This window comes from Bombus huntii, chromosome 8 (genome assembly GCF_024542735.1).
Source record: "Bombus huntii isolate Logan2020A chromosome 8, iyBomHunt1.1, whole genome shotgun sequence".
NCBI classification, from domain to species: Eukaryota; Metazoa; Arthropoda; class Insecta; order Hymenoptera; family Apidae; genus Bombus; species Bombus huntii.
In genome coordinates, this window is record NC_066245.1 from 5,941,901 (window position 1) to 5,960,461 (window position 18,561).

The 18,561-nt window shown below is 27.3% G+C and overlaps 3 protein-coding genes across 5 annotated transcripts; 2 read left to right on the forward strand and 1 right to left on the reverse strand.

Annotated features, from left to right (window-relative positions):
- Nucleotides 1-115: 115 nt before the first annotated feature.
- LOC126868828 (putative leucine-rich repeat-containing protein DDB_G0290503) lies at nucleotides 116-9,113 on the forward strand. 2 transcript variants are annotated; one of them, XM_050624740.1, is made up of 15 exons: nucleotides 116-833; nucleotides 910-1,063; nucleotides 1,652-2,280; nucleotides 2,359-2,535; nucleotides 2,620-2,981; nucleotides 3,058-3,324; nucleotides 3,395-3,742; nucleotides 3,829-4,072; nucleotides 4,198-4,409; nucleotides 4,494-4,632; nucleotides 4,699-4,955; nucleotides 5,021-5,183; nucleotides 5,264-5,436; nucleotides 5,530-5,581; nucleotides 6,467-9,113. In XM_050624740.1, the coding sequence occupies exons 1-14, from the start codon at nucleotides 330-332 to the stop codon at nucleotides 5,546-5,548; spliced, it is 3,648 nt and encodes a 1,215-aa protein (XP_050480697.1). In that variant the 5' UTR covers nucleotides 116-329; the 3' UTR covers nucleotides 5,549-5,581; nucleotides 6,467-9,113. The 2 variants fall into 2 exon arrangements, with proteins under 2 accessions (XP_050480697.1, XP_050480696.1); XM_050624739.1 differs by lacking the exon at nucleotides 5,530-5,581.
- Nucleotides 9,114-9,260: 147 nt separating this feature from the next.
- LOC126868830 (nucleolar protein 6) lies at nucleotides 9,261-13,929 on the forward strand. Its single transcript, XM_050624742.1, has 12 exons — nucleotides 9,261-9,491; nucleotides 9,615-10,064; nucleotides 10,135-10,603; nucleotides 10,675-10,959; nucleotides 11,040-11,313; nucleotides 11,384-11,678; nucleotides 11,760-11,984; nucleotides 12,045-12,479; nucleotides 12,564-12,727; nucleotides 12,793-13,046; nucleotides 13,118-13,527; nucleotides 13,625-13,929. The coding sequence occupies exons 1-12, from the start codon at nucleotides 9,474-9,476 to the stop codon at nucleotides 13,868-13,870; spliced, it is 3,525 nt and encodes a 1,174-aa protein (XP_050480699.1). The 5' UTR covers nucleotides 9,261-9,473; the 3' UTR covers nucleotides 13,871-13,929.
- Nucleotides 13,930-14,052: 123 nt separating this feature from the next.
- Nucleotides 14,053-18,456, reverse strand: LOC126868834 (centrosomal protein of 120 kDa). 2 transcript variants are annotated; one of them, XM_050624746.1, is made up of 11 exons: nucleotides 17,959-18,456; nucleotides 17,505-17,652; nucleotides 17,175-17,430; nucleotides 16,430-17,104; nucleotides 16,051-16,352; nucleotides 15,710-15,953; nucleotides 15,533-15,653; nucleotides 15,341-15,444; nucleotides 14,979-15,260; nucleotides 14,587-14,915; nucleotides 14,053-14,509 (listed from the first exon to the last, which is right to left on the reverse strand). In XM_050624746.1, exons 1-11 carry the CDS (start codon nucleotides 18,008-18,010, stop codon nucleotides 14,179-14,181), a joined length of 2,844 nt encoding a protein of 947 aa, XP_050480703.1. In that variant the 5' UTR covers nucleotides 18,011-18,456; the 3' UTR covers nucleotides 14,053-14,178. The 2 variants fall into 2 exon arrangements, with proteins under 2 accessions (XP_050480703.1, XP_050480704.1); XM_050624747.1 differs by lacking the exon at nucleotides 16,430-17,104.
- Between the last annotated feature and the right edge of the window lie 105 nt (nucleotides 18,457-18,561).

Consider the following 18,561-nt stretch of genomic DNA (forward strand, 5'->3'; position numbering starts at 1 on the left):
ATTAATTATTTTGCACTGCTTACAATTCATATGTACCGCGCTAAAACTTCCACTACGAGAAGTCACATAATAGTTTCATTTTGGTAACATTTCCTTTCGTACATTGGTAATTATGAATGTTGACACTTTTTGCCGTCAATGGCGTATAATAGATGCACCTGTGTCGATGTGTCAGAAAAATTTTATACTATATTGGATTTTATATGACGTTACAGTCAAGCAGTGAGATGTAATTATAGGAGTGGCATTTATAAATTAATTGTAATAGATAGTAGTGTCGTAGAGAACGTGACCATTCTAATTACGGATGTTTAAAACTGGAATGTTCAATGGCTGTGAATATGGAAGTAGAAAAGAACACATCCAAAGAGGTTGACACTCAACTTTCGGCAAACAATTCAATGGAATTTAATGACGATATTCAAAAAGGCAACGAAAATATTAAAGATGTCGAAGATTCATTGTCTTCCCTTAAAAATATAACGATTGATAGCGAGAAACGTGATGATACTATTATATACGCACAATTTGAAAATTCTCAAATTTACGCGAAAAATTTAGGAGATAACCTAGTGTCCACAAATGAAGAGGAAGAAGAAAAAAGCGATGAAGATAAAGAAAAAGAATTATTACAAGATGAGAAGGTTCTAAAAGATGATTGTAAGACTGAACAAGTAGAAGTAACATCAGAAAACTCTACTGATGGTTATGTATCTCAAGCTCCATTAGCTTTCACAATTGATTTTGGCAATAAGGAAATTGATACAACTAAATATCAAAATTTATTTGAAAGATATAATGCTAGACATAAAAGAAATTTGTCTACATCTAAGGTAAGTATATTCTGCATAAAAACATATAAAAAATTAAAGTATCTTAAAATATGCATAAAGTAAATTTAATTTTTAGGTAGAAATAAATACAAAAAAGCCTGGCACTTTAGTTTCTTCAAACTTAATGCAAAAACAAAAAGTTTCTAGTACACATTCTGAAGGCTATTTCAGTAGTGAGGATGACACAAAGCGAAAAACAGATCAATTATCAGAGAAACTGAAACAATTAGGTAATTTCATTATGTTAAAGTGATATTTAAATATTGGAAAATTAAATTTGTAGCAAGTTTTATAAATTTTATCTTTGAAAAATGTTTTTTAATATAATATATGGTAATAATTGTGAAAATGAGTAATTAATTTTCTTTACAAATATATATTTTATGCTTTAATAATAATATATAGGGGAGTATCATTAACTATTAGCATAATTTAATTATTTTGTATAATATAAACATGTATTTATTATATAATGTCTAAAGTGTTTAAATTTTTATCATGATTGGAAAACAATTCCTTTTGAATAGCAAACTGAATATAATGGAAGACTATATTTGTAATGTATGAGTCATGATGAAGTCATCTTTACTATGCTTTTTAATATTCTTCTCAAGTACTTTCGATATGTTCACAGTATATAGGCTGGCAACATTAATGATTATAATATCACATATGATATTAAAATGTTATATTATACTAGATTAAAAGATTTTAGTTGTCTATAATATTAATATTGTTTTTTATATTTTTACTGTTTCACAGTTGTAATTTATTACTGAGTTTTATATTTTTTTGTAATTATATCACCTTATTTTTAGGTTCAAAATCATTTTTAAAACCATCACATGCTTTAAAAAAGTCTGAATCTAATGTAAAAGTATCTAATTTTCAAAATAAACAAGATACAATGAGTAAATCTTTTGAACAGTCAAAACAACCTAAACTTCCTTATAAGAATCTCTCACTGGAACTTGGTTATACAGAGAAAACAAATGCAACATCATATTGGGTACCACAAAAGTCTGCTACTATAAATGATTTAAGTAGAATTCAAGTAAACAATTATGATGATGATGCTGAAAAATTATATACAAAGAATATTGATCAAGATGATGAATATGAACATTCATCTGACAATGTATCTGAAAAAGTGTCTAACATAAATTATGTTAGAAATAAAACCATAAGCGTTAAGGGATCCAATTTATCTAGTGTCAGCTATACAATGGAAGTAAACCCAGATGATCTAGCTGAAACAGATATAGATGTTTTCAATGTTAGTAACGTTGATGGAGGATCAGATGAAGCAGTTAGTGAAGCAGGAACATATACAATTCATAAAGATTATACAGATGAGGAAAAAGCAAGAATGGATATTGATAAGATATTTAGTGTTGGTGTTTTAACTGAAGAAGACAGCAATGAAGCATGTATTCATAGTTTTAAAGTATGTCAATTGTACATTGTTTATTATAATTATGATAATTGTTCTATGATAGTATATAAAATATTTTTTATTTTAAAGATGAGTATTTCAAGAGATAATAATACATGGATATCTGAATGGGCCACTCAGGTAGCAGAACATAATTCGCTACCGCCAGCAATTGGTGGGCCAACCGGTCGTACTCCTCCACTAAGTCCTTCCAAAATACCATCTCCTATTCATAGCAGATCGCAACGACTTGCTCGTAGCCGCAATGTATAAAATATTCATTAACTGTATTAATATTTAGACTGTACATGTGATGTACATACAAGCATACATAATGATAAATATTTTTAGGAACAAAGTGACAGTAGTTTAGATGCAGAATCATATTTACGAATAAAAGAAAGAATTGGTTTAATTTCAAATCAACATATACTTATTGATTCTGGTGGAGAGTCAGACGATGATACCAGTAACAGTTATAATACACCTCCACAAAGTTCACAAAGAACACCAGTACATGGGGTTTTGGCCAGAAGAGGAAGTTTATCTGAATCTCTTTTTAGAAGAATTAATACCAACGAAAGTAGGAGAAGTATCCGCAAATATATAAGTTCAAGTAAATCAAAGACTGAAGATACAAATGCTGAATTAAGTAGTCCGTCCAAAGAGTTTACTTCCCTTCATATAGGAAGACGAAGTAGTTCCTTGGACAGGTAAAAATAAAGAAATCATTTATATGTAAAAAATGTAATTTAAATAATTCTTGTAATTTGATCTTTTGTAATGTAGGAGGGATTATACATCTAATATAACAGACAGTAATACGTCCAAAAGAAGTACTACGAAATATTATCAAGATGATGAAATTAAATACTCAAATAATACAATTTTAAATCGCCTAAGACCATCTACACCAAAATTAACAAACAGTCCAATTGTAACTCGCAAAACTGTCACTCAAATTGTAAACTCTCCAGTATTGGAAAGAACCAAGCATTTGACAAAATCTTCTCCACAAGCCAAAAATATTGGATATTTTACATGTGTCGAAAATAGGTATGCATAAAAATTCATTTATATATTTATATATTAATATGTATTAATTATATTGTTTTTATATTTTTAGTCCATATATGTTAAGAAAATCAAATAGTACTGCAAATTATCATGAAGGAAATGTTGGCTTTAATACAACAACAGATAGTGTTCTCCAAAATAGTCCAAATCTTAAACGTAATTTAAATATCCAAAGATCATGTAGCAATGCAAATATTAGAAATATAAAATCACAAAGCCAGTCATCCCGTCGCAGTAGCTTTAATAGTAGTGATATTGATAGAGCATCTTTAGCAGGAAGATATCTTGCTGCTTCTGACAGTAGCAGTGAAACTGGCGAACAGCAAGCAAAATCTTCATTAGGCTCAGTTTCTTCTGGAATTAAATTAAATCGAGCTTTTAGTATAAGAAGAGCAAGGTATTTAAAAAACATATGCAATATAATATAAGTAATAAATTTAACATTAACATAATGTATTTATTATTATGCTGTACAATGCATAGATTAAGTTGTGAATCTGATACAACTCCAAATACAACTCCCGAAGAAAGACGTAGACGAGCACAAAGTGAAGTAAAACCAACACCTATAAATAAACAGCAAAATTATCATCGAAGTCGTACAAGTATCGTGAATGTACACAATAAAGAATCTGTAAAGAAATCAGAACCTATAAAACCAAGAGCTGCATCGATATCAAGAACTGATAGTACAAGACTTAGTATGAGAGCACCAAAATCATCTCAGGTAAGTGTTTCAGATTTGTCAATGTTTTACTTTTCATATACTATATCTTAGTTCTTCTAAATTTTTAAAAATTATTGAAGTTAGATGTAATTATATAATTAGTAGTAACTTAAAATATTTTATAGCATGCCTCTACTACACAACGACCTATACAAAAAACAAGTAAAGATCAGAAGAAATCTGGTAGAAGTAATTCAACATTGACATCAAAGGAAGTAGAATTCCAAAATTGGAAAAGAAGAAAAAGCTATGATCCAATGAAAGCAGCTGCTGAAGGTAGAAAAAAATTAATAGACAATTCAAAGAAACATCACAGTACAGAAGATAGTTCGGGAAAGTACGTATATATTGAAGATATAATATCACAAATATTTACAGAATGTAATTCTGTTCTATTCTGATTTGTCTAATATATTTTTAGTCATGACAATTCTGTATTACGATCAGCAAGTTTTCATGGGACAGGTGGTGCTCTTTCATTAGCTAATGAATGGTCTGACAACGAATTAAGCATTGCTCAGAATGACAATCAAGTACCTCCACCATGCAGTCCACAATTGGTAAATATATATAAACATATTTTTTTACGAAATTTTATAAATAATAACTAAATTTTTTATACACAGGAAAGTGATAGTGATGTAGAAACATCATATTATTTACAAACAACACAAAATGTAATGTCAGCTATGTCTGCTCGTATCACAGTCTGCCATTCACCTTTAGTAGACTCAGATAATGATAGCGATGAAGATACTAGTCATAGTTTACATAAAAGTATATCAAAAACATTACACCAACCTAGTGACACAGAGAGCAGCGACGATCGTCATCCAAATGCACAAAGTGCTATTTCAAACACTAAATATAATCGAGCATTTAGGTAAAAATCTATAAATATAATTCATGGATATTATTATTACACATATTTTAAAAAATTCTTTACAGTTTACGCAGAGCAAGATTAGACCTGCAACCAACAAAGTTACCAGGAAATATAAATAAAAATAAACCAGTTACATCAGATACTCGAAAATCTGAATCTGTTTCAAACATAAGTAGGACTGATTCTGGACGTTTTAGTATGAGATCAAATAGAACTACGAATACTGTATGTATCTTTTACACAAAACATGTACGTATGTGTAGTATGTAATCTTCACATGGTCTTGAGTATTCCTTTTATCACAGGGATCTAAGATAAAACCAAAAGAAACAAAGAAGCCTGCCATGCCAAATGCAAGAGAAGTTGAAATGCAAAATTGGAAACGTCGTAAAAGTTATGATCCTATGAAAGCGGCAATGGAAGGGAGAAGGAAAGCAGGTTTGGTTAAGAAAAATACAAATCCCAATCTTTCTCCAAGGTAAGCAATTGTTTATCATTTTTTAAATTAAAATTCATATGAAAACATTTTATTCAGTTAATGTAAGAAGTAATTATTTCACTATGTTGGTAGGACCGATAGCGATCGATAATCTAATGATAGAGACCATCGATACAAGCAAGTGGTACGGAAATGACTTGTTTGATTTTGCAATGTAGATTTTTTTAAGGGATATACTAAAGAAATGTGACATTCAATGTTTTTTTCATAACCTCTTAAGAAAATCCTATTGCAATAATGCTGCTTTTTTGTATTGTTTATTGTTTACATCAGTTCATCTACAATACACCATTAATATGTGAATACTATGGATATGTTATAATTTAATATAAAACTTACACGAGATATACATATATTATTTTTATTGTATACATTATATAAAGTTTTAATCTTGTATACATTAGAAAAATCCATATTATTCATTGTTTACTTTGTAAGATCATTTCATAATTGTTTTTTTTTAGTGGAAGCTGCAAAAAGTGGTTATTTTTACTAAAATAATGTTATTTGTATACAAGATTGCTAGAAAGTAAACCAATATACATACATATGTATCATTTTTATGAGTGTGCAAATCAGAAATTTCAGAATAGTTTGTTGTGGCTTATTAATGCAATACAGCTAGATTAGTGTGTTATTTATTAATTTGTTTTACTTGCATGATTCAAGAAAGAACCAAATGTATTGAAAAATTTTTATCTGTGCACAATTTCTTCATATCCAATATTTCTCCTAATATTTGTTCAATATTTCAAGTATTTGTTCAAAAATTTCTGAATGAAAAAATTAAAAGAAAAAATAACTATGAAAGAATTAAATTAATGAAATTAATTACATCTATGAACTTTTATAGAAATTTCTGTGGAAAATTACAGTTTCTACAGTGTTTCGCATTATATAGGTTATAAAGCACTAGCATGTTAAAACATTGCTGTATACAATAATATAATTTACTGGTTCTTTCTTCATATATTAGAGATAGGAAAAACACCATTTGCTTTGTTTTTAGCAATGTTGCAAGATCACGCAGTTTTCATGGATCTTCAGGATTTGGAGTTAGTGATTGGAGTGATGAAGAATTGGCTATATCTGCAGATGAAGCTACACTCTATTAGAGGTCAAGTTATTAATAATATATAAATGAACGTAATTATAAAACCTCCAACTATATTAATGTATATAAAGACTAAGAAGAGAGGATCGGTTCTTACAGAATTGCTCTATGAATAGTTCTATACATTTGAAATTATATTATCTGAAGGAGAATGTTAAAAAAATCTTTTCTATATTAAAAGATTCTATTTTTTGCAACTTTTAACATTAAGAATCTATAGATCTATATGGCTATCAGTACTATTCTAAGTTGAAGTATTAATGTTCAACAAAATTGATGCATACTTGCATAATATTTATATGCCAACATTCTCATGCTTTAGTTTTTTTGTCGTAATATAAATTTTGATTTTGTGTTTAAAAGGCAAATACTCTATGGATAAAAAATTAATATGCTGAAATCCTCTGGAATTTGTGGTATGGAAAATATTGTAGTTCCAATCTTAGGGCCTAAAAATGATAAATACTAAATAGAAAAAGATCATGTATATAATTGGACCAATCACATAATGGTATAAAGATTGATATCTTTGCATTTTAGTATTCAATATGTTAACTATGTTTTATTGTATTAAGTATCCTGTTGAATTTCTAAACAAATTTTTAGTAATATTGCGTGCTCTCTAGTTTACTATAAATATCCTCTTATGTGTTATTGGAATCATCGTTACAAATACTGCTAAATTATTAGTTTCTAATAAATATAAAATTATACGTACTGCTTGAAAAATAGGAAAAGACTTCCATATATTATTAATTAATATATATAAGCTCTCTCTGTGTTTCAGTAAAAATATTGATATACATGAAAAGAAAACAATACTATTTGCTCTGAAAAGGTGCAATGAATTATTATAATTTTTACATTCGATAATTTAACAATTAATGTGATCAGAATATGCTTTAAGATAATAGTATACATCTATTAAAGTATTATGTTTTGTTATTGACTAATTTAATTGTATGCTCTTGTATTAATTGTATATATATATTAGGAAATTGTTTGAACTTATTGCTGAAACAAATATATCATGCATATTCGCTTAATAAAATTAATGCGATCAATGCACTGATATTGATCTGTATAATCTAGAAATGGCATTAAGCTCATTAATGTATATTGGTAACACTGTCTAAGAAATTTTTAATATGTACTTGTTCAAAAGTTTATATTATTTGATTATGCAGCTTTATTATAAATTTACTAGCTATGTCAGATTTTTACAATATTAAAAGAAAATTAGCTTTTGCATAATTTTTTTAGTTATTATTAATTGTATTATATTTTTACTGCATAATTTTTTTAAACAAATGTAATTTTTTTCATTTAAAATATATGTATTCCGGCATTTGGAAAAATGTCAAATTGTTCCAATTTCCTGAAAATTGCATATTGTATATTTTCATAAAAATTATGCAGTAAAACATATTAAAACTTATGATTGATTTAGAGCAAGCAAATCATTGTTCAACAAAATGTAATATTTATTTTTATCGAAAATTAATATTTAAATGATTTCATTAATAATAATTGTATCTCTGCACATTATTATGATTATGATTGTTGTATATTTTATCTAATAATCTAACAAGGTGCTAATTGTATGAGATTTGTCTCATTCAGTTTCAAAATCTCACCTATCTACTCAATCATAAAATGTTAAATAATTCATAGCGCAAACAAATATGGAGTAAATATAATTGAATTCAGCAGTACATCTTTCATATACGTATCTACGTATGTAATGGCGTTAAATCTTCGTGCACGATCAACTCTTCCAAAAATGGTGCAAAATAACTTTTACGTTACGAAATTATATGTTTACATACAAATTTTTAATAACATGTTATTATAGATATGTATAGTGATGCATGTGCATAGTATCATGACATCTTGTTTTAAGACAAATATCTTCTTTCACGCATGTTCTTCCTTTAAATAAAAGTGGGCTTCCATAGTGAAGATCATTGTTATTCCACGAAAATATTACATTATTTCTTATACAAAATTAATGATCAGTCTTCTGTTATTTGATTTTATAATTCAAGGAACAAGAATAATATTTTGTTACTTCATAATTGAATAATAATTTCTCTTGTTATTAACTTTTTGGCAAATAAAAAAGATCTGTGGTAAAGTTCTCTCTTTTCTAATGGCAATACAATTTGTATATCTAGTATGTCATATATATATAATGTATAGGTACATTTCATTAAATCTGCATTTTGCTAATTTCATGTTCAAATTTATAATGACTAGTTCCAGAGTATTTTGTCGACACAACACATGTATACATATATATTCGTATAATATAGCAAATATGATATATTTTTCTATAGTTATTAATCAACAATGAATATGAGTTTGATCTGATTGTTAATTATTTTGTATAATTTTTAAAATATGTATTATTTGTTTTTTGTAATGTGCGCGTTGCCCATGATGTAACAACAATAATAATTAGTAACTTAAAATGTATTATATCTTGACATGTTTGATAAGTATATAAAAATAAATACCAGAAGAATAACGTATTAATCTATTCATGAAAAGGCATTTTAGTCATTTATTTTTTTATAAAGATTATTGTTAATAATTGATATAAATCTACATTTCACTTAATGGAATGATTAGTTATAAATATATATCGTCGTTTGTATCTAATTTGGAAATTTAAAAACGTCGATATTACAATATTGGCTATTTAGCACGTACGGTGAATCAAAGATGGTGCTAATAGTAACAAAAGTAAATCCACTCACGTGGACCAACGAGGTTTGAAACTACCAAGTGAGCGTGTGAAATATTTTCTTAAACATTTTGGATTAATCTTTTATATTATATTAATATTATATTATACATTATATTGCAATAACAGTTATTAAAAAATTGGAAGATAAACATGAAAATACCTTACAAGGTAAGTATTTATGAAAAGAAATGTAGCAATATCCATATAACCTAAAATATATATACATTTAACGTCATAACATTTCAAGAACATTAAGCAACTGAATAAAATATATAAACTTATGTATCTTAGGCAAATATAAATGATTTTTTAAATCATTCTGGCAATTTGGCGTTTGAAAATGATCATCATTCTAATGATGAAATTGATGAAGACAAAGACTATGAAAATGAAGAAAGTGAAGAAAATGAAGAAGTGGAAAAGATCAAAGATATTAATAAAGGAGGAAATTTTCTCTTGGTATCTGGCAGAAAAAGAACGAAGGTTACCAATGATTCTGCAGACATTTTATTGAAAAAGAAAAGAAAATTAGACAATGATTTATATAAACCACCAACTGCTGAAGAACTAAATCAACTTAGGGAGACAGAAAATTTATTTCATTCCAATTTATTTAGACTACAAATAGACGAAATGTTAAATGCAGTTAGACTTAAGGATAAATATAAAAATTTGTTTGATATTTGGTTTAAAAAGTTTAAAGGGACTATTGAATCCATAAAGGAAACAGAAGAATATGAAGTATGTAGATCTATTTAACCAGAAAACTTTGAAACAGAGCTTTTATGTAATTTATAATTTATATTTGTAGCTTTCAGATGAGGAACTAGGGAAAAAATTGAACATGCATATTTCAAAGCTTAATGTACCAAAAGTAGCAAAAGGAATCTTTAAATTTCTTAAGCCAACAGATATTTCTATTATAGGATCTTATGTATTTGAAGCTGCAGTTGGTTCAAATATCACTGTAGATATAATGATTGAAATGCCTGCCAAGATGTTCCAAAAACAAGATTACCTAAACTACAGATATATAAAAAAGAAAATGATATATTTAGCATACATAGCATCTAATATTACTGATGATATTGCAGAAAGCAAGAGATTTATGAATGACACTTTAAAGCCAGTTTTAAAAATTGTACCAAGTGGAAAATTAGGTACCAAAATTAATGTATTGATACATATATCAGCTCAAGAAGGAAGTTTTAGACTAAGTAGATTTTTACCAGAAAAGAATAATGTTAGACCTCAATGGTTTTTTGAAGAGACCAAAAATAGTATGTTTCTGATTTTCTTTTCTTACTTTTTTTACTTATACTGGACAATAATCATATTTTTATAATTATAGTTGCAGAGAATTTTGTGCCAACACCACATTATAATTCAATAATTCTTCATGATGTAATTATGAAAATACATGCAGAGAATATGAAAGTAATAAGAGAATATCCAAATATAAGAGATGGCATTATTTTATTGAAAATATGGTTAACTCAACGTGAATTATTAAAAGGCTATGCAGCTTTTAATGGACATATCATAACAATGCTTATTCTATATTTGTTATCCATAAAAAAGTTAAACACATTTATGAGCAGTTATCAAATAGTCAGAAATGTGTGGAATTATTTAAGTATGTAACATTCTTTAAATATAAATATTGATAGGTTTGATACTTTTATTGTTATTAACTGACATCACTTATTTTATCAGTACACATTGATTGGTGTGAATCTGGAGTAAGTATGAATCAAAATGAAGAGAGTAAAGATAGAATTTTGAAATATCATGAGTATTATGATTGTGTATTTTTGGATAGCACTGGTTATTACAATATTACTACAGATCTGTCTAAAGCTACATATAGATGGGTACAAAAAGAAGCAGAACTTTCCTTAAATCATTTGGACAATGCACATGCAAACAGTTTTCAATCACTTTTCATGAGAAAAGTACCATTTTATATGGCATTTGATCATTTTATATGGTAATTATTTTTACAGCTTATCAAAATATGTAATTGATTAATTAAACAATAAAATTAAAAAAATGTATAGGTTTAAAGATGCTAAAATGTTAAGAAATCTAGTAAATGTTAATTCAAGTGATAAAGATAAACTAGATTATGGTCCCAATTATCGAGCCCAAGCAATAAAAATTCTTTGTAATACTCTTAAAGAAGGACTGGCAAATAGAGTACATCAAATTTGTGTATTACCAAATGAAAGTTCAGAATGGGAATGTACAGAGAATAATCATGATAATATTGGGAAGATTTTTATTGGGTTAGAATTAAACCCAGAGTATTGTTTTAATATTGTTGACAAAGGACCTGAAGCAAATTTACCAGAAGTATGTAAGCTTTTTAAATATTAATTGATATTATCACTTCTTTTTCTATGTGTGTATGATATGATAAGTTTCATATTCTAGGCCATTGAATTTAGAAATTTTTGGGGTGAAAAATCAGAGTTACGGCGATTTCAAGATGGAACTACTCGAGAAGCAGTAGTTTGGTCGAAAGGCAAAACATTATCAGGAAAAAGATTAATATGTAAAAAAATCGTAACATTTTTACTAAGAAAAAAATTAGGTATATTTAAAAAAAAATTTATATATATTGCGAGTGAAATGGAAGAACTTTTACAATTGCAAAAGGTAATCATTTTCAGTACATTTTTATTTATAAAAATATATTAAATATTTTGTTTCATTTAGGTAAAAATAACGCATTTCGCTTATGGAACGGGAGAAGAAGCAGCACTGAGAGCAATAAACGTATTCAATCAACTTGAGAAAGATTTAATGTCTCTTACGGACATTCCCTTATCAATACATGGGGTACAAGGATCTAGCGCAGTTTTTCGATATACGGACGTTTTCCCACCACTTGCAACGGTTTATCAACCTGATAATCGACTTATTAAGAAATCTAAAAAGGGTTTGACACTATCAAGAAATATAACTGCAGCACCTAAATATGTTTGTCCACTTGATGTGAGCTTGCAATTATCAACTAGTGGAAAGTGGCCAGATGAGTTAGAAGCTTTTAGAAATACAAAAGCTGCTTTTCACATACAAATTGCAGAATGCCTCAGAAAACAATATAAGTTAACGACAGAAGCAAACTTTTCACATATCAATGTATATAAGGTTATTATTTTTAAATATTATTTCTTCAACAAAGAAAAGTAATATTAAACATAGATGATTCATTAAAAAGTAATTTTCTGTTAGGATGGATTTGTGTTTCGGTTAAGAGTGGCACATTCAAAAGAAGTTAGTTGCTTGAAACAGCAAATAACTGAGAATGGAGTTATACAATATAAAGATAACGAAAAATCAATCGAATTAGAAAATAAGCTATTTGAATTACCAAAGCTAACTAGTGCTTTACATGGGTAAGATTAATTTATCTTAAAAAATTATGCTTTAATTTAGTAATATGATATTATTTATATGGTAGCTTACATAATCAACAACCATCCTTTGGACTCGCATGTTGTTTGGCAAAACGTTGGTTATCCGCTCAGCTATTAGATAATTCTCATATGCCAGATATAGTAGTTGAACTACTTGTAGCTTCAATGTATTTAATGCCTGCACCATACAGACCTCCTCAAATGCCTCAAATAGCATTCTTAAGACTCTTAGAAAGTTTTGCAAGAGGTCATTGGAATACAGATCCTGTTATAGTAAATTTCAACAATGAAATGTCTAGTAAGTACTTATTTTGATACTAAAAATTGTCAATGTATTATCCCTGCTTATAATATCATTTTTAAATATAGAAGACGAAATAATTGCCGTGGAAACGCTTTTTGGATCATCTCGTGATTCTTTACCACCACTATTTATCTCTACTCCTTATGATCATCAGAGATCATTATGGACTAAAAAAGCACCATCTACTCTAATTTTAAATCGTATTACAATGCTGGCTAGACAATGTATAAAGTTATATGAACAACAATATTTTACAAAAGTTCTGTTAGATTTCAAGCCCTTATTTAGGCCACCACTTACAGAATATGATTGTTTGATTTACCTAAAACCGTGTATGGTACCTAGAAGGTTACAAGCAATTGATGTTGATGATGCATGTCCAATTGTTGAATGGCACCCATATAAACATCATTCAGCCCAAAAGGTACCAATTGTAGGTTTTGATCCTGTACAACATTTTCTAGAAGATCTTAGGGTAAGTTTTTAAGTGATATTTCATATAATATTAATATTTACTATATAGTTTGATTTTTTAATCATCAATATTTTTCTTTTCATATTTTTTTTTTTAGAATGGTTATGATGAATTTGCCTTATTTTTCCATGATACCTATGGTGGCACAGTAATTGGAGTTTTATTGAGACCCTCTGCGCTAGAAATTAAGGATCTCAAGGTTTCAAATATAAGTGGCAGAAAATGTAATAATAATAATGAACTAGCTTTAAATATTTCGGCAATCATACAAGATTTTTATGTTCTTGGAAAGGGTCTTGTAGAAGCGATAGATGTTCGATCTAAAAAGTTTTCTTTAACTTGATTTCTTCTAGTATAAATAAATTGTAATATACATTTTAAAGTAAAACTTTGTTTTTTATATTATTGTTTTATGATATAATTGTCTAGTATCAACTTTCTTATCTTGTATAAAAATAACTATTTTGCGTACAAAATAATTTAATTATGAAACCATAATTAAACATGAATATAGATAAAAACCAATTATATAAAATACATTTATTTCAATAAATATATATGTGTATATATATACATATAAAAATGATTATAAAGTATTTTATATTGTACTATGATATTGAAATATTTTAAGGTATAGTTTATATAAAAGAATTACTTCATCATTAAAGATCTGATTTCATTATTTAATTTCATAATAACTGTATCGTCAATTGTATAACTCCCTGTTTTTAATAGGGAATCACGTTCTTCAACTAATGCTTGCAATCTTTCATCCTGTTCATCTGATCTTTTTAATATGCCTTTATTAGCATTTTGCGAAATTTTAGAGCCTACAGAACTTGGTGTAAATACTTGAGAATAAACGTCTTTTTCAATGAGATATGCTTTTGGCTTGATTACATCAATTTCTTTCTGAATTTCATTTAACAATATTTGATCATTTGTCAAGGCAGTAGAATCTGCAGATAATATTTCTTCTAGGCTAAAGAAAAAAAATAAGATATTTTTAGAACATATTAAATGTCACTCATGTTGTACCAATATACATATTGCACATACTCTAAGTTTTGTAATTCTTCTTTACTATTTTTAATTTGAACTTGTATAGCTTGTTGATGTTCCATTTTCATACGATGTATCTCACGAACTGCTTTTGCCCATTGTTCTTTGAAAAAAGATTTACTTTCCTGTGCATTTTGTAATTTTTTTTCAAGTGTCTTTAACTCTTGCAATAAATTTGCTGTTTGATCCTGCGTCAAAGAACCTTTTTGATAAGTTTCCAACTCTTCAGACTGTTTTGATACAAGCAATTGTAATTTTTCATTTTCAGTACTTAATTGTTCAGTTTGTGTTTCTAAAGCTGTTTTCCTCTTTTCAAGAGCATCAATCTAAAAATATTAAGATTGTATAATTTAATTCTTATTTATAAGGGCGCAAGTGTGTTTATAAACCTTTGTCATAAGTTCTTCTTGAACCATTTGAAATGATTCTTTAAGCTCGTGTAATTTTGTATCATATCTCCATTGCAAATCTTCATTTGCTTTAATTAACCTAGTTTCTTTTTCGAGGCTTTTCAATCTTCGTGTTCTTAAGTCTTCTGTAGCATTATTTAAACTATTTGCTAGCATTTTACATTGTTCAACGCTACACGCAAGTTTTGTTTCTAAATTTTCTCTATGTTTTTGCCATTCTTGACTTAGTAAATTTAAATGACGATCTTCCTTCCTTTTTAACTAAATTATAAAAATGAATGATAGATCATATATATCTAAAATAAAAGTACCTTCTTTTCTATAGTTAGATGTAATTTTACCTCAACTTTAAATATTTCCATCTGTCGTTCTTTCCAAGTCTCTAACTCATCCACTATTTTATATGCTAAACTGTCATCTAAGATTGGTGGCCCTAAGTTTTCATCTAATTCCAAACCAAATATTTTGTAATGTTATATCCTCATGTATAGATGAAACAAATGAATAAAAAATCATGTACATTAAAGACTTACTAGGAATGGTTTTTTTAATCTTATAATATGGACCATAATCTTGTAAATTTAGCATAACATCCAAGTTGCCAATATTATTATGTTCTATATCATACAATGGTATATTGTATTGGTACTCCATCTAAAATACATTTATTTAATGTATGTAAGCGTAAAATATAATTTCTAATATATTACCTTATTTTGACAAAATAATTCTTTTGTATTAATTTTACTTTCAGATATACAAGTCTTAGTACTTCCTTCCACTTTATATATACTAATTTTTGGTGGGAAATTTAGCAATAATTGTTTAATTTCATCTGTTGCTGATATAAATTGTAATTTGCACCCTATATTTTGTAATTTTACTTTTTCTCCTAATGAAGCTAGTATTTTTGGATGAAATGCTGAAGTAACTTCAGTTTTTGGATGATGGAACCTATATTAAAGAAAAGATATATATTTAAATAAAAAAATCCCCTTCATAGCATAAAATATTAATTTTAACTGTTACATTAGTAATTAGTAATTAGTACCGAATTTCCATATTTGGAATAATTAATTTTGAAGATATTGCCTTTATTGCTATCAACAAAATATTTAAATAATAACAGTGATAAGCCTCTACACTTTTAGAGGAATTATCAATATTAGACTGACATAGCAGTGTGTCAACTGAATGTGAATAAGTAGCCTTAACAAGTTGATCTCTTACAAGATCAGAATTTAAAGTGTGTTTATTTATATTATTGCATCCATTTGGGGGATTGAACATTTGAATTCCATATTTTCTAAAATCACCAGCAGGATTTCTATGACAATCTATTTCACTATAATTCTGAAAATTACAATTAAATACAATGAATATTAGTTCTAAATGTTGCTACTTTACCATCTATTCCAAACAAAGCTTACTACTTGTCTTAAGATATTCTTTAATTCCACAGAATTAGGAGTGATGAAATCATTGATCATTACATTTGAAGTATCCATTGCTACACTTGTTTTACCTACATATTGCAATTTTAGCTGTAAATCGAGATACGAGTCTCTACATTCTATTTTATTATTTTCATTGAAATCTGCTTTACATAAACAACACCGCTGATTTAAAATACTACTATTATTTTCAGTGATTTTAAGAAATTCTTCAATATTATCAGTAGGGATTAATGGTTGCAAATTTACTTCCGATTGACCTAATATATAATCTTTATATTTTAAATATATAAACAGAAATGGCTTTAGTTGTAAATATTCTTTGAAAACTTTTAATGAACTTCTGATCCTTATAACAATTTTTTCATTAAGTGTCCAAATATCTCCATACTCTTTTTTACTTTGATTAAAATATACATCATTTTCTAATATCTTACACCAAAAATATAAATTGTTTTTCATATCTGTATAATATCTCATTGGTAGCAAAGAATCTACATATGCTGCAGATATAGCAGTGATATTCATTAAAAAGAATTCATGACAAATATCTAATGGACCTAATTGTATAAGACGTTCATCACGTAACAAAATTGGTGTTACTTTATTAGATTGAACATTTGCTTGCTGACATTCTTCCAAATTTTTTAACTGTAATTTCATACCATAATTTTTGTATTATCATTATTAAGCATTTATTTAAAAGTAACAAATGATTTACCTCTAATTGAGCATTTACTGATGTAGCTTCTAGATTGTGGATACTTAAAGCAAGAAGTAACTCAGGTTTATGTATTTTGAGTTCACTTTTTAATCCTAATAGTTTATGCCAATTAGCTTTTACATTATCAATACCACTTTTAGCAAAAACTTGGGCAGATCTTAAACTAAGTAGAAGATACCCTAATTTTTCTTTGATATTATTACTTTTAACAGCAAAGCATTCTATTTTTAATGGAACTTGTCCTGACCTCATCCTATAAAGTTAAAAATTGTTTTAATAACAAACATTACAAAGTATTTTGTAATAAACATCATATATGATACATACTTTCGTAGTCTGTTTTTATCTACTTCCCAAACTAAATCATGATCATATTCAGGATTTGAATTTGGCTCTATTATATCAGTTTCCAAGGAATGTCCATTTAGAGTTGCAACAATTAATGTAGGTAGCAGAATTTGTTCAAAACCTTTACCTAAGATTATTAACATTAAACGTTAAGTTCCTCTAACTTTTATTAAGTAACATGCTTAGGTCATATCATGGAATTATTGAAATTAAAACAAAGTTGAAATTCAGAGAGAAATACATTTATTAATATTAAAAAAGCAGATATATAATGCGAAATTATAGAATTTTATCCACTACAAGTCATTCTTAAGTAAATATATTAAACAATTAGTTTTTCTACTATATTTGTATATTATTTTATGTTACATTATTTCGCACAAGAAAGATTTTATAAATAAAAGGTTAACAAGTAATCAGTCGTAAGATTTACCTTCTTTTATATTCAGTACAACTCGAACATCAGAATTTGCTAATTCCTCCATTGCATCATAATATAATAAATAAAAATAATTAGTATAAAGTGAGCAAATATTTAATGAAAATTAATGGAATCCGTAAAATTCGAATTGGTTACTATGGATACGTAGGTATTTAATGGCATAACATTTTATTTATCATGTCAATGTTTCACGGACGGCTTATAAATTACACAGGACTATATAATATGTATTATTTACACAATTAACAACATTGAAATCTTCATAAAATTAGATTCGCTAAAGCTCTCTTGAATTTATTTGAAAATTCAAATAAACGCCATATGAGTATCACTGAATATGAATATAGATAAATAATTAGTCGCCCAAATTGGTCTGGTAACAAAATTGAACACCGACTAAATATTAATTTTTAATTTGTTTTATCAAAATCATACAGAAAAATACATAACATAGAAAAATTAGTCATAATCGTGAAAGAGTTGCAAGATGTAAAGAAAAAGCTAAAAAATTATTGACGTATAAGAATGGAGATAGTTTGGAGAAGAGGGCGTCGGCGTCGATACTGTTGGGAACGCGGCGTTATTTCGTTTCAA

Coding starts and splice junctions, on each gene's coding strand:
- LOC126868828 (XM_050624739.1), top strand. CDS start 330: ATGGCTGTGAATATGGAAGTAGAAAAGAACACATCCAAAGAGGTTGAC. Junction 5,184..5,263: donor CAAATAGAACTACGAATACT/GTATGTATCTTT, acceptor CTTTTATCACAG/GGATCTAAGATAAAACCAAA. Junction 5,437..6,466: donor AATCCCAATCTTTCTCCAAG/GTAAGCAATTGT, acceptor CTTTGTTTTTAG/CAATGTTGCAAGATCACGCA.
- LOC126868830 (XM_050624742.1), top strand. Junction 11,985..12,044: donor AACTTTTACAATTGCAAAAG/GTAATCATTTTC, acceptor TGTTTCATTTAG/GTAAAAATAACGCATTTCGC. Junction 13,528..13,624: donor ATTTTCTAGAAGATCTTAGG/GTAAGTTTTTAA, acceptor TTTTTTTTTTAG/AATGGTTATGATGAATTTGC.
- LOC126868834 (XM_050624746.1), bottom strand. CDS start 18,010: ATGGAGGAATTAGCAAATTCTGATGTTCGAGTTGTACTGAATATAAAA. Junction 15,445..15,532: donor GATTAAAAAAACCATTCCTA/GTAAGTCTTTAA, acceptor GTTTGGAATTAG/ATGAAAACTTAGGGCCACCA. Junction 14,916..14,978: donor AAGAAGAACTTATGACAAAG/GTTTATAAACAC, acceptor TAATATTTTTAG/ATTGATGCTCTTGAAAAGAG.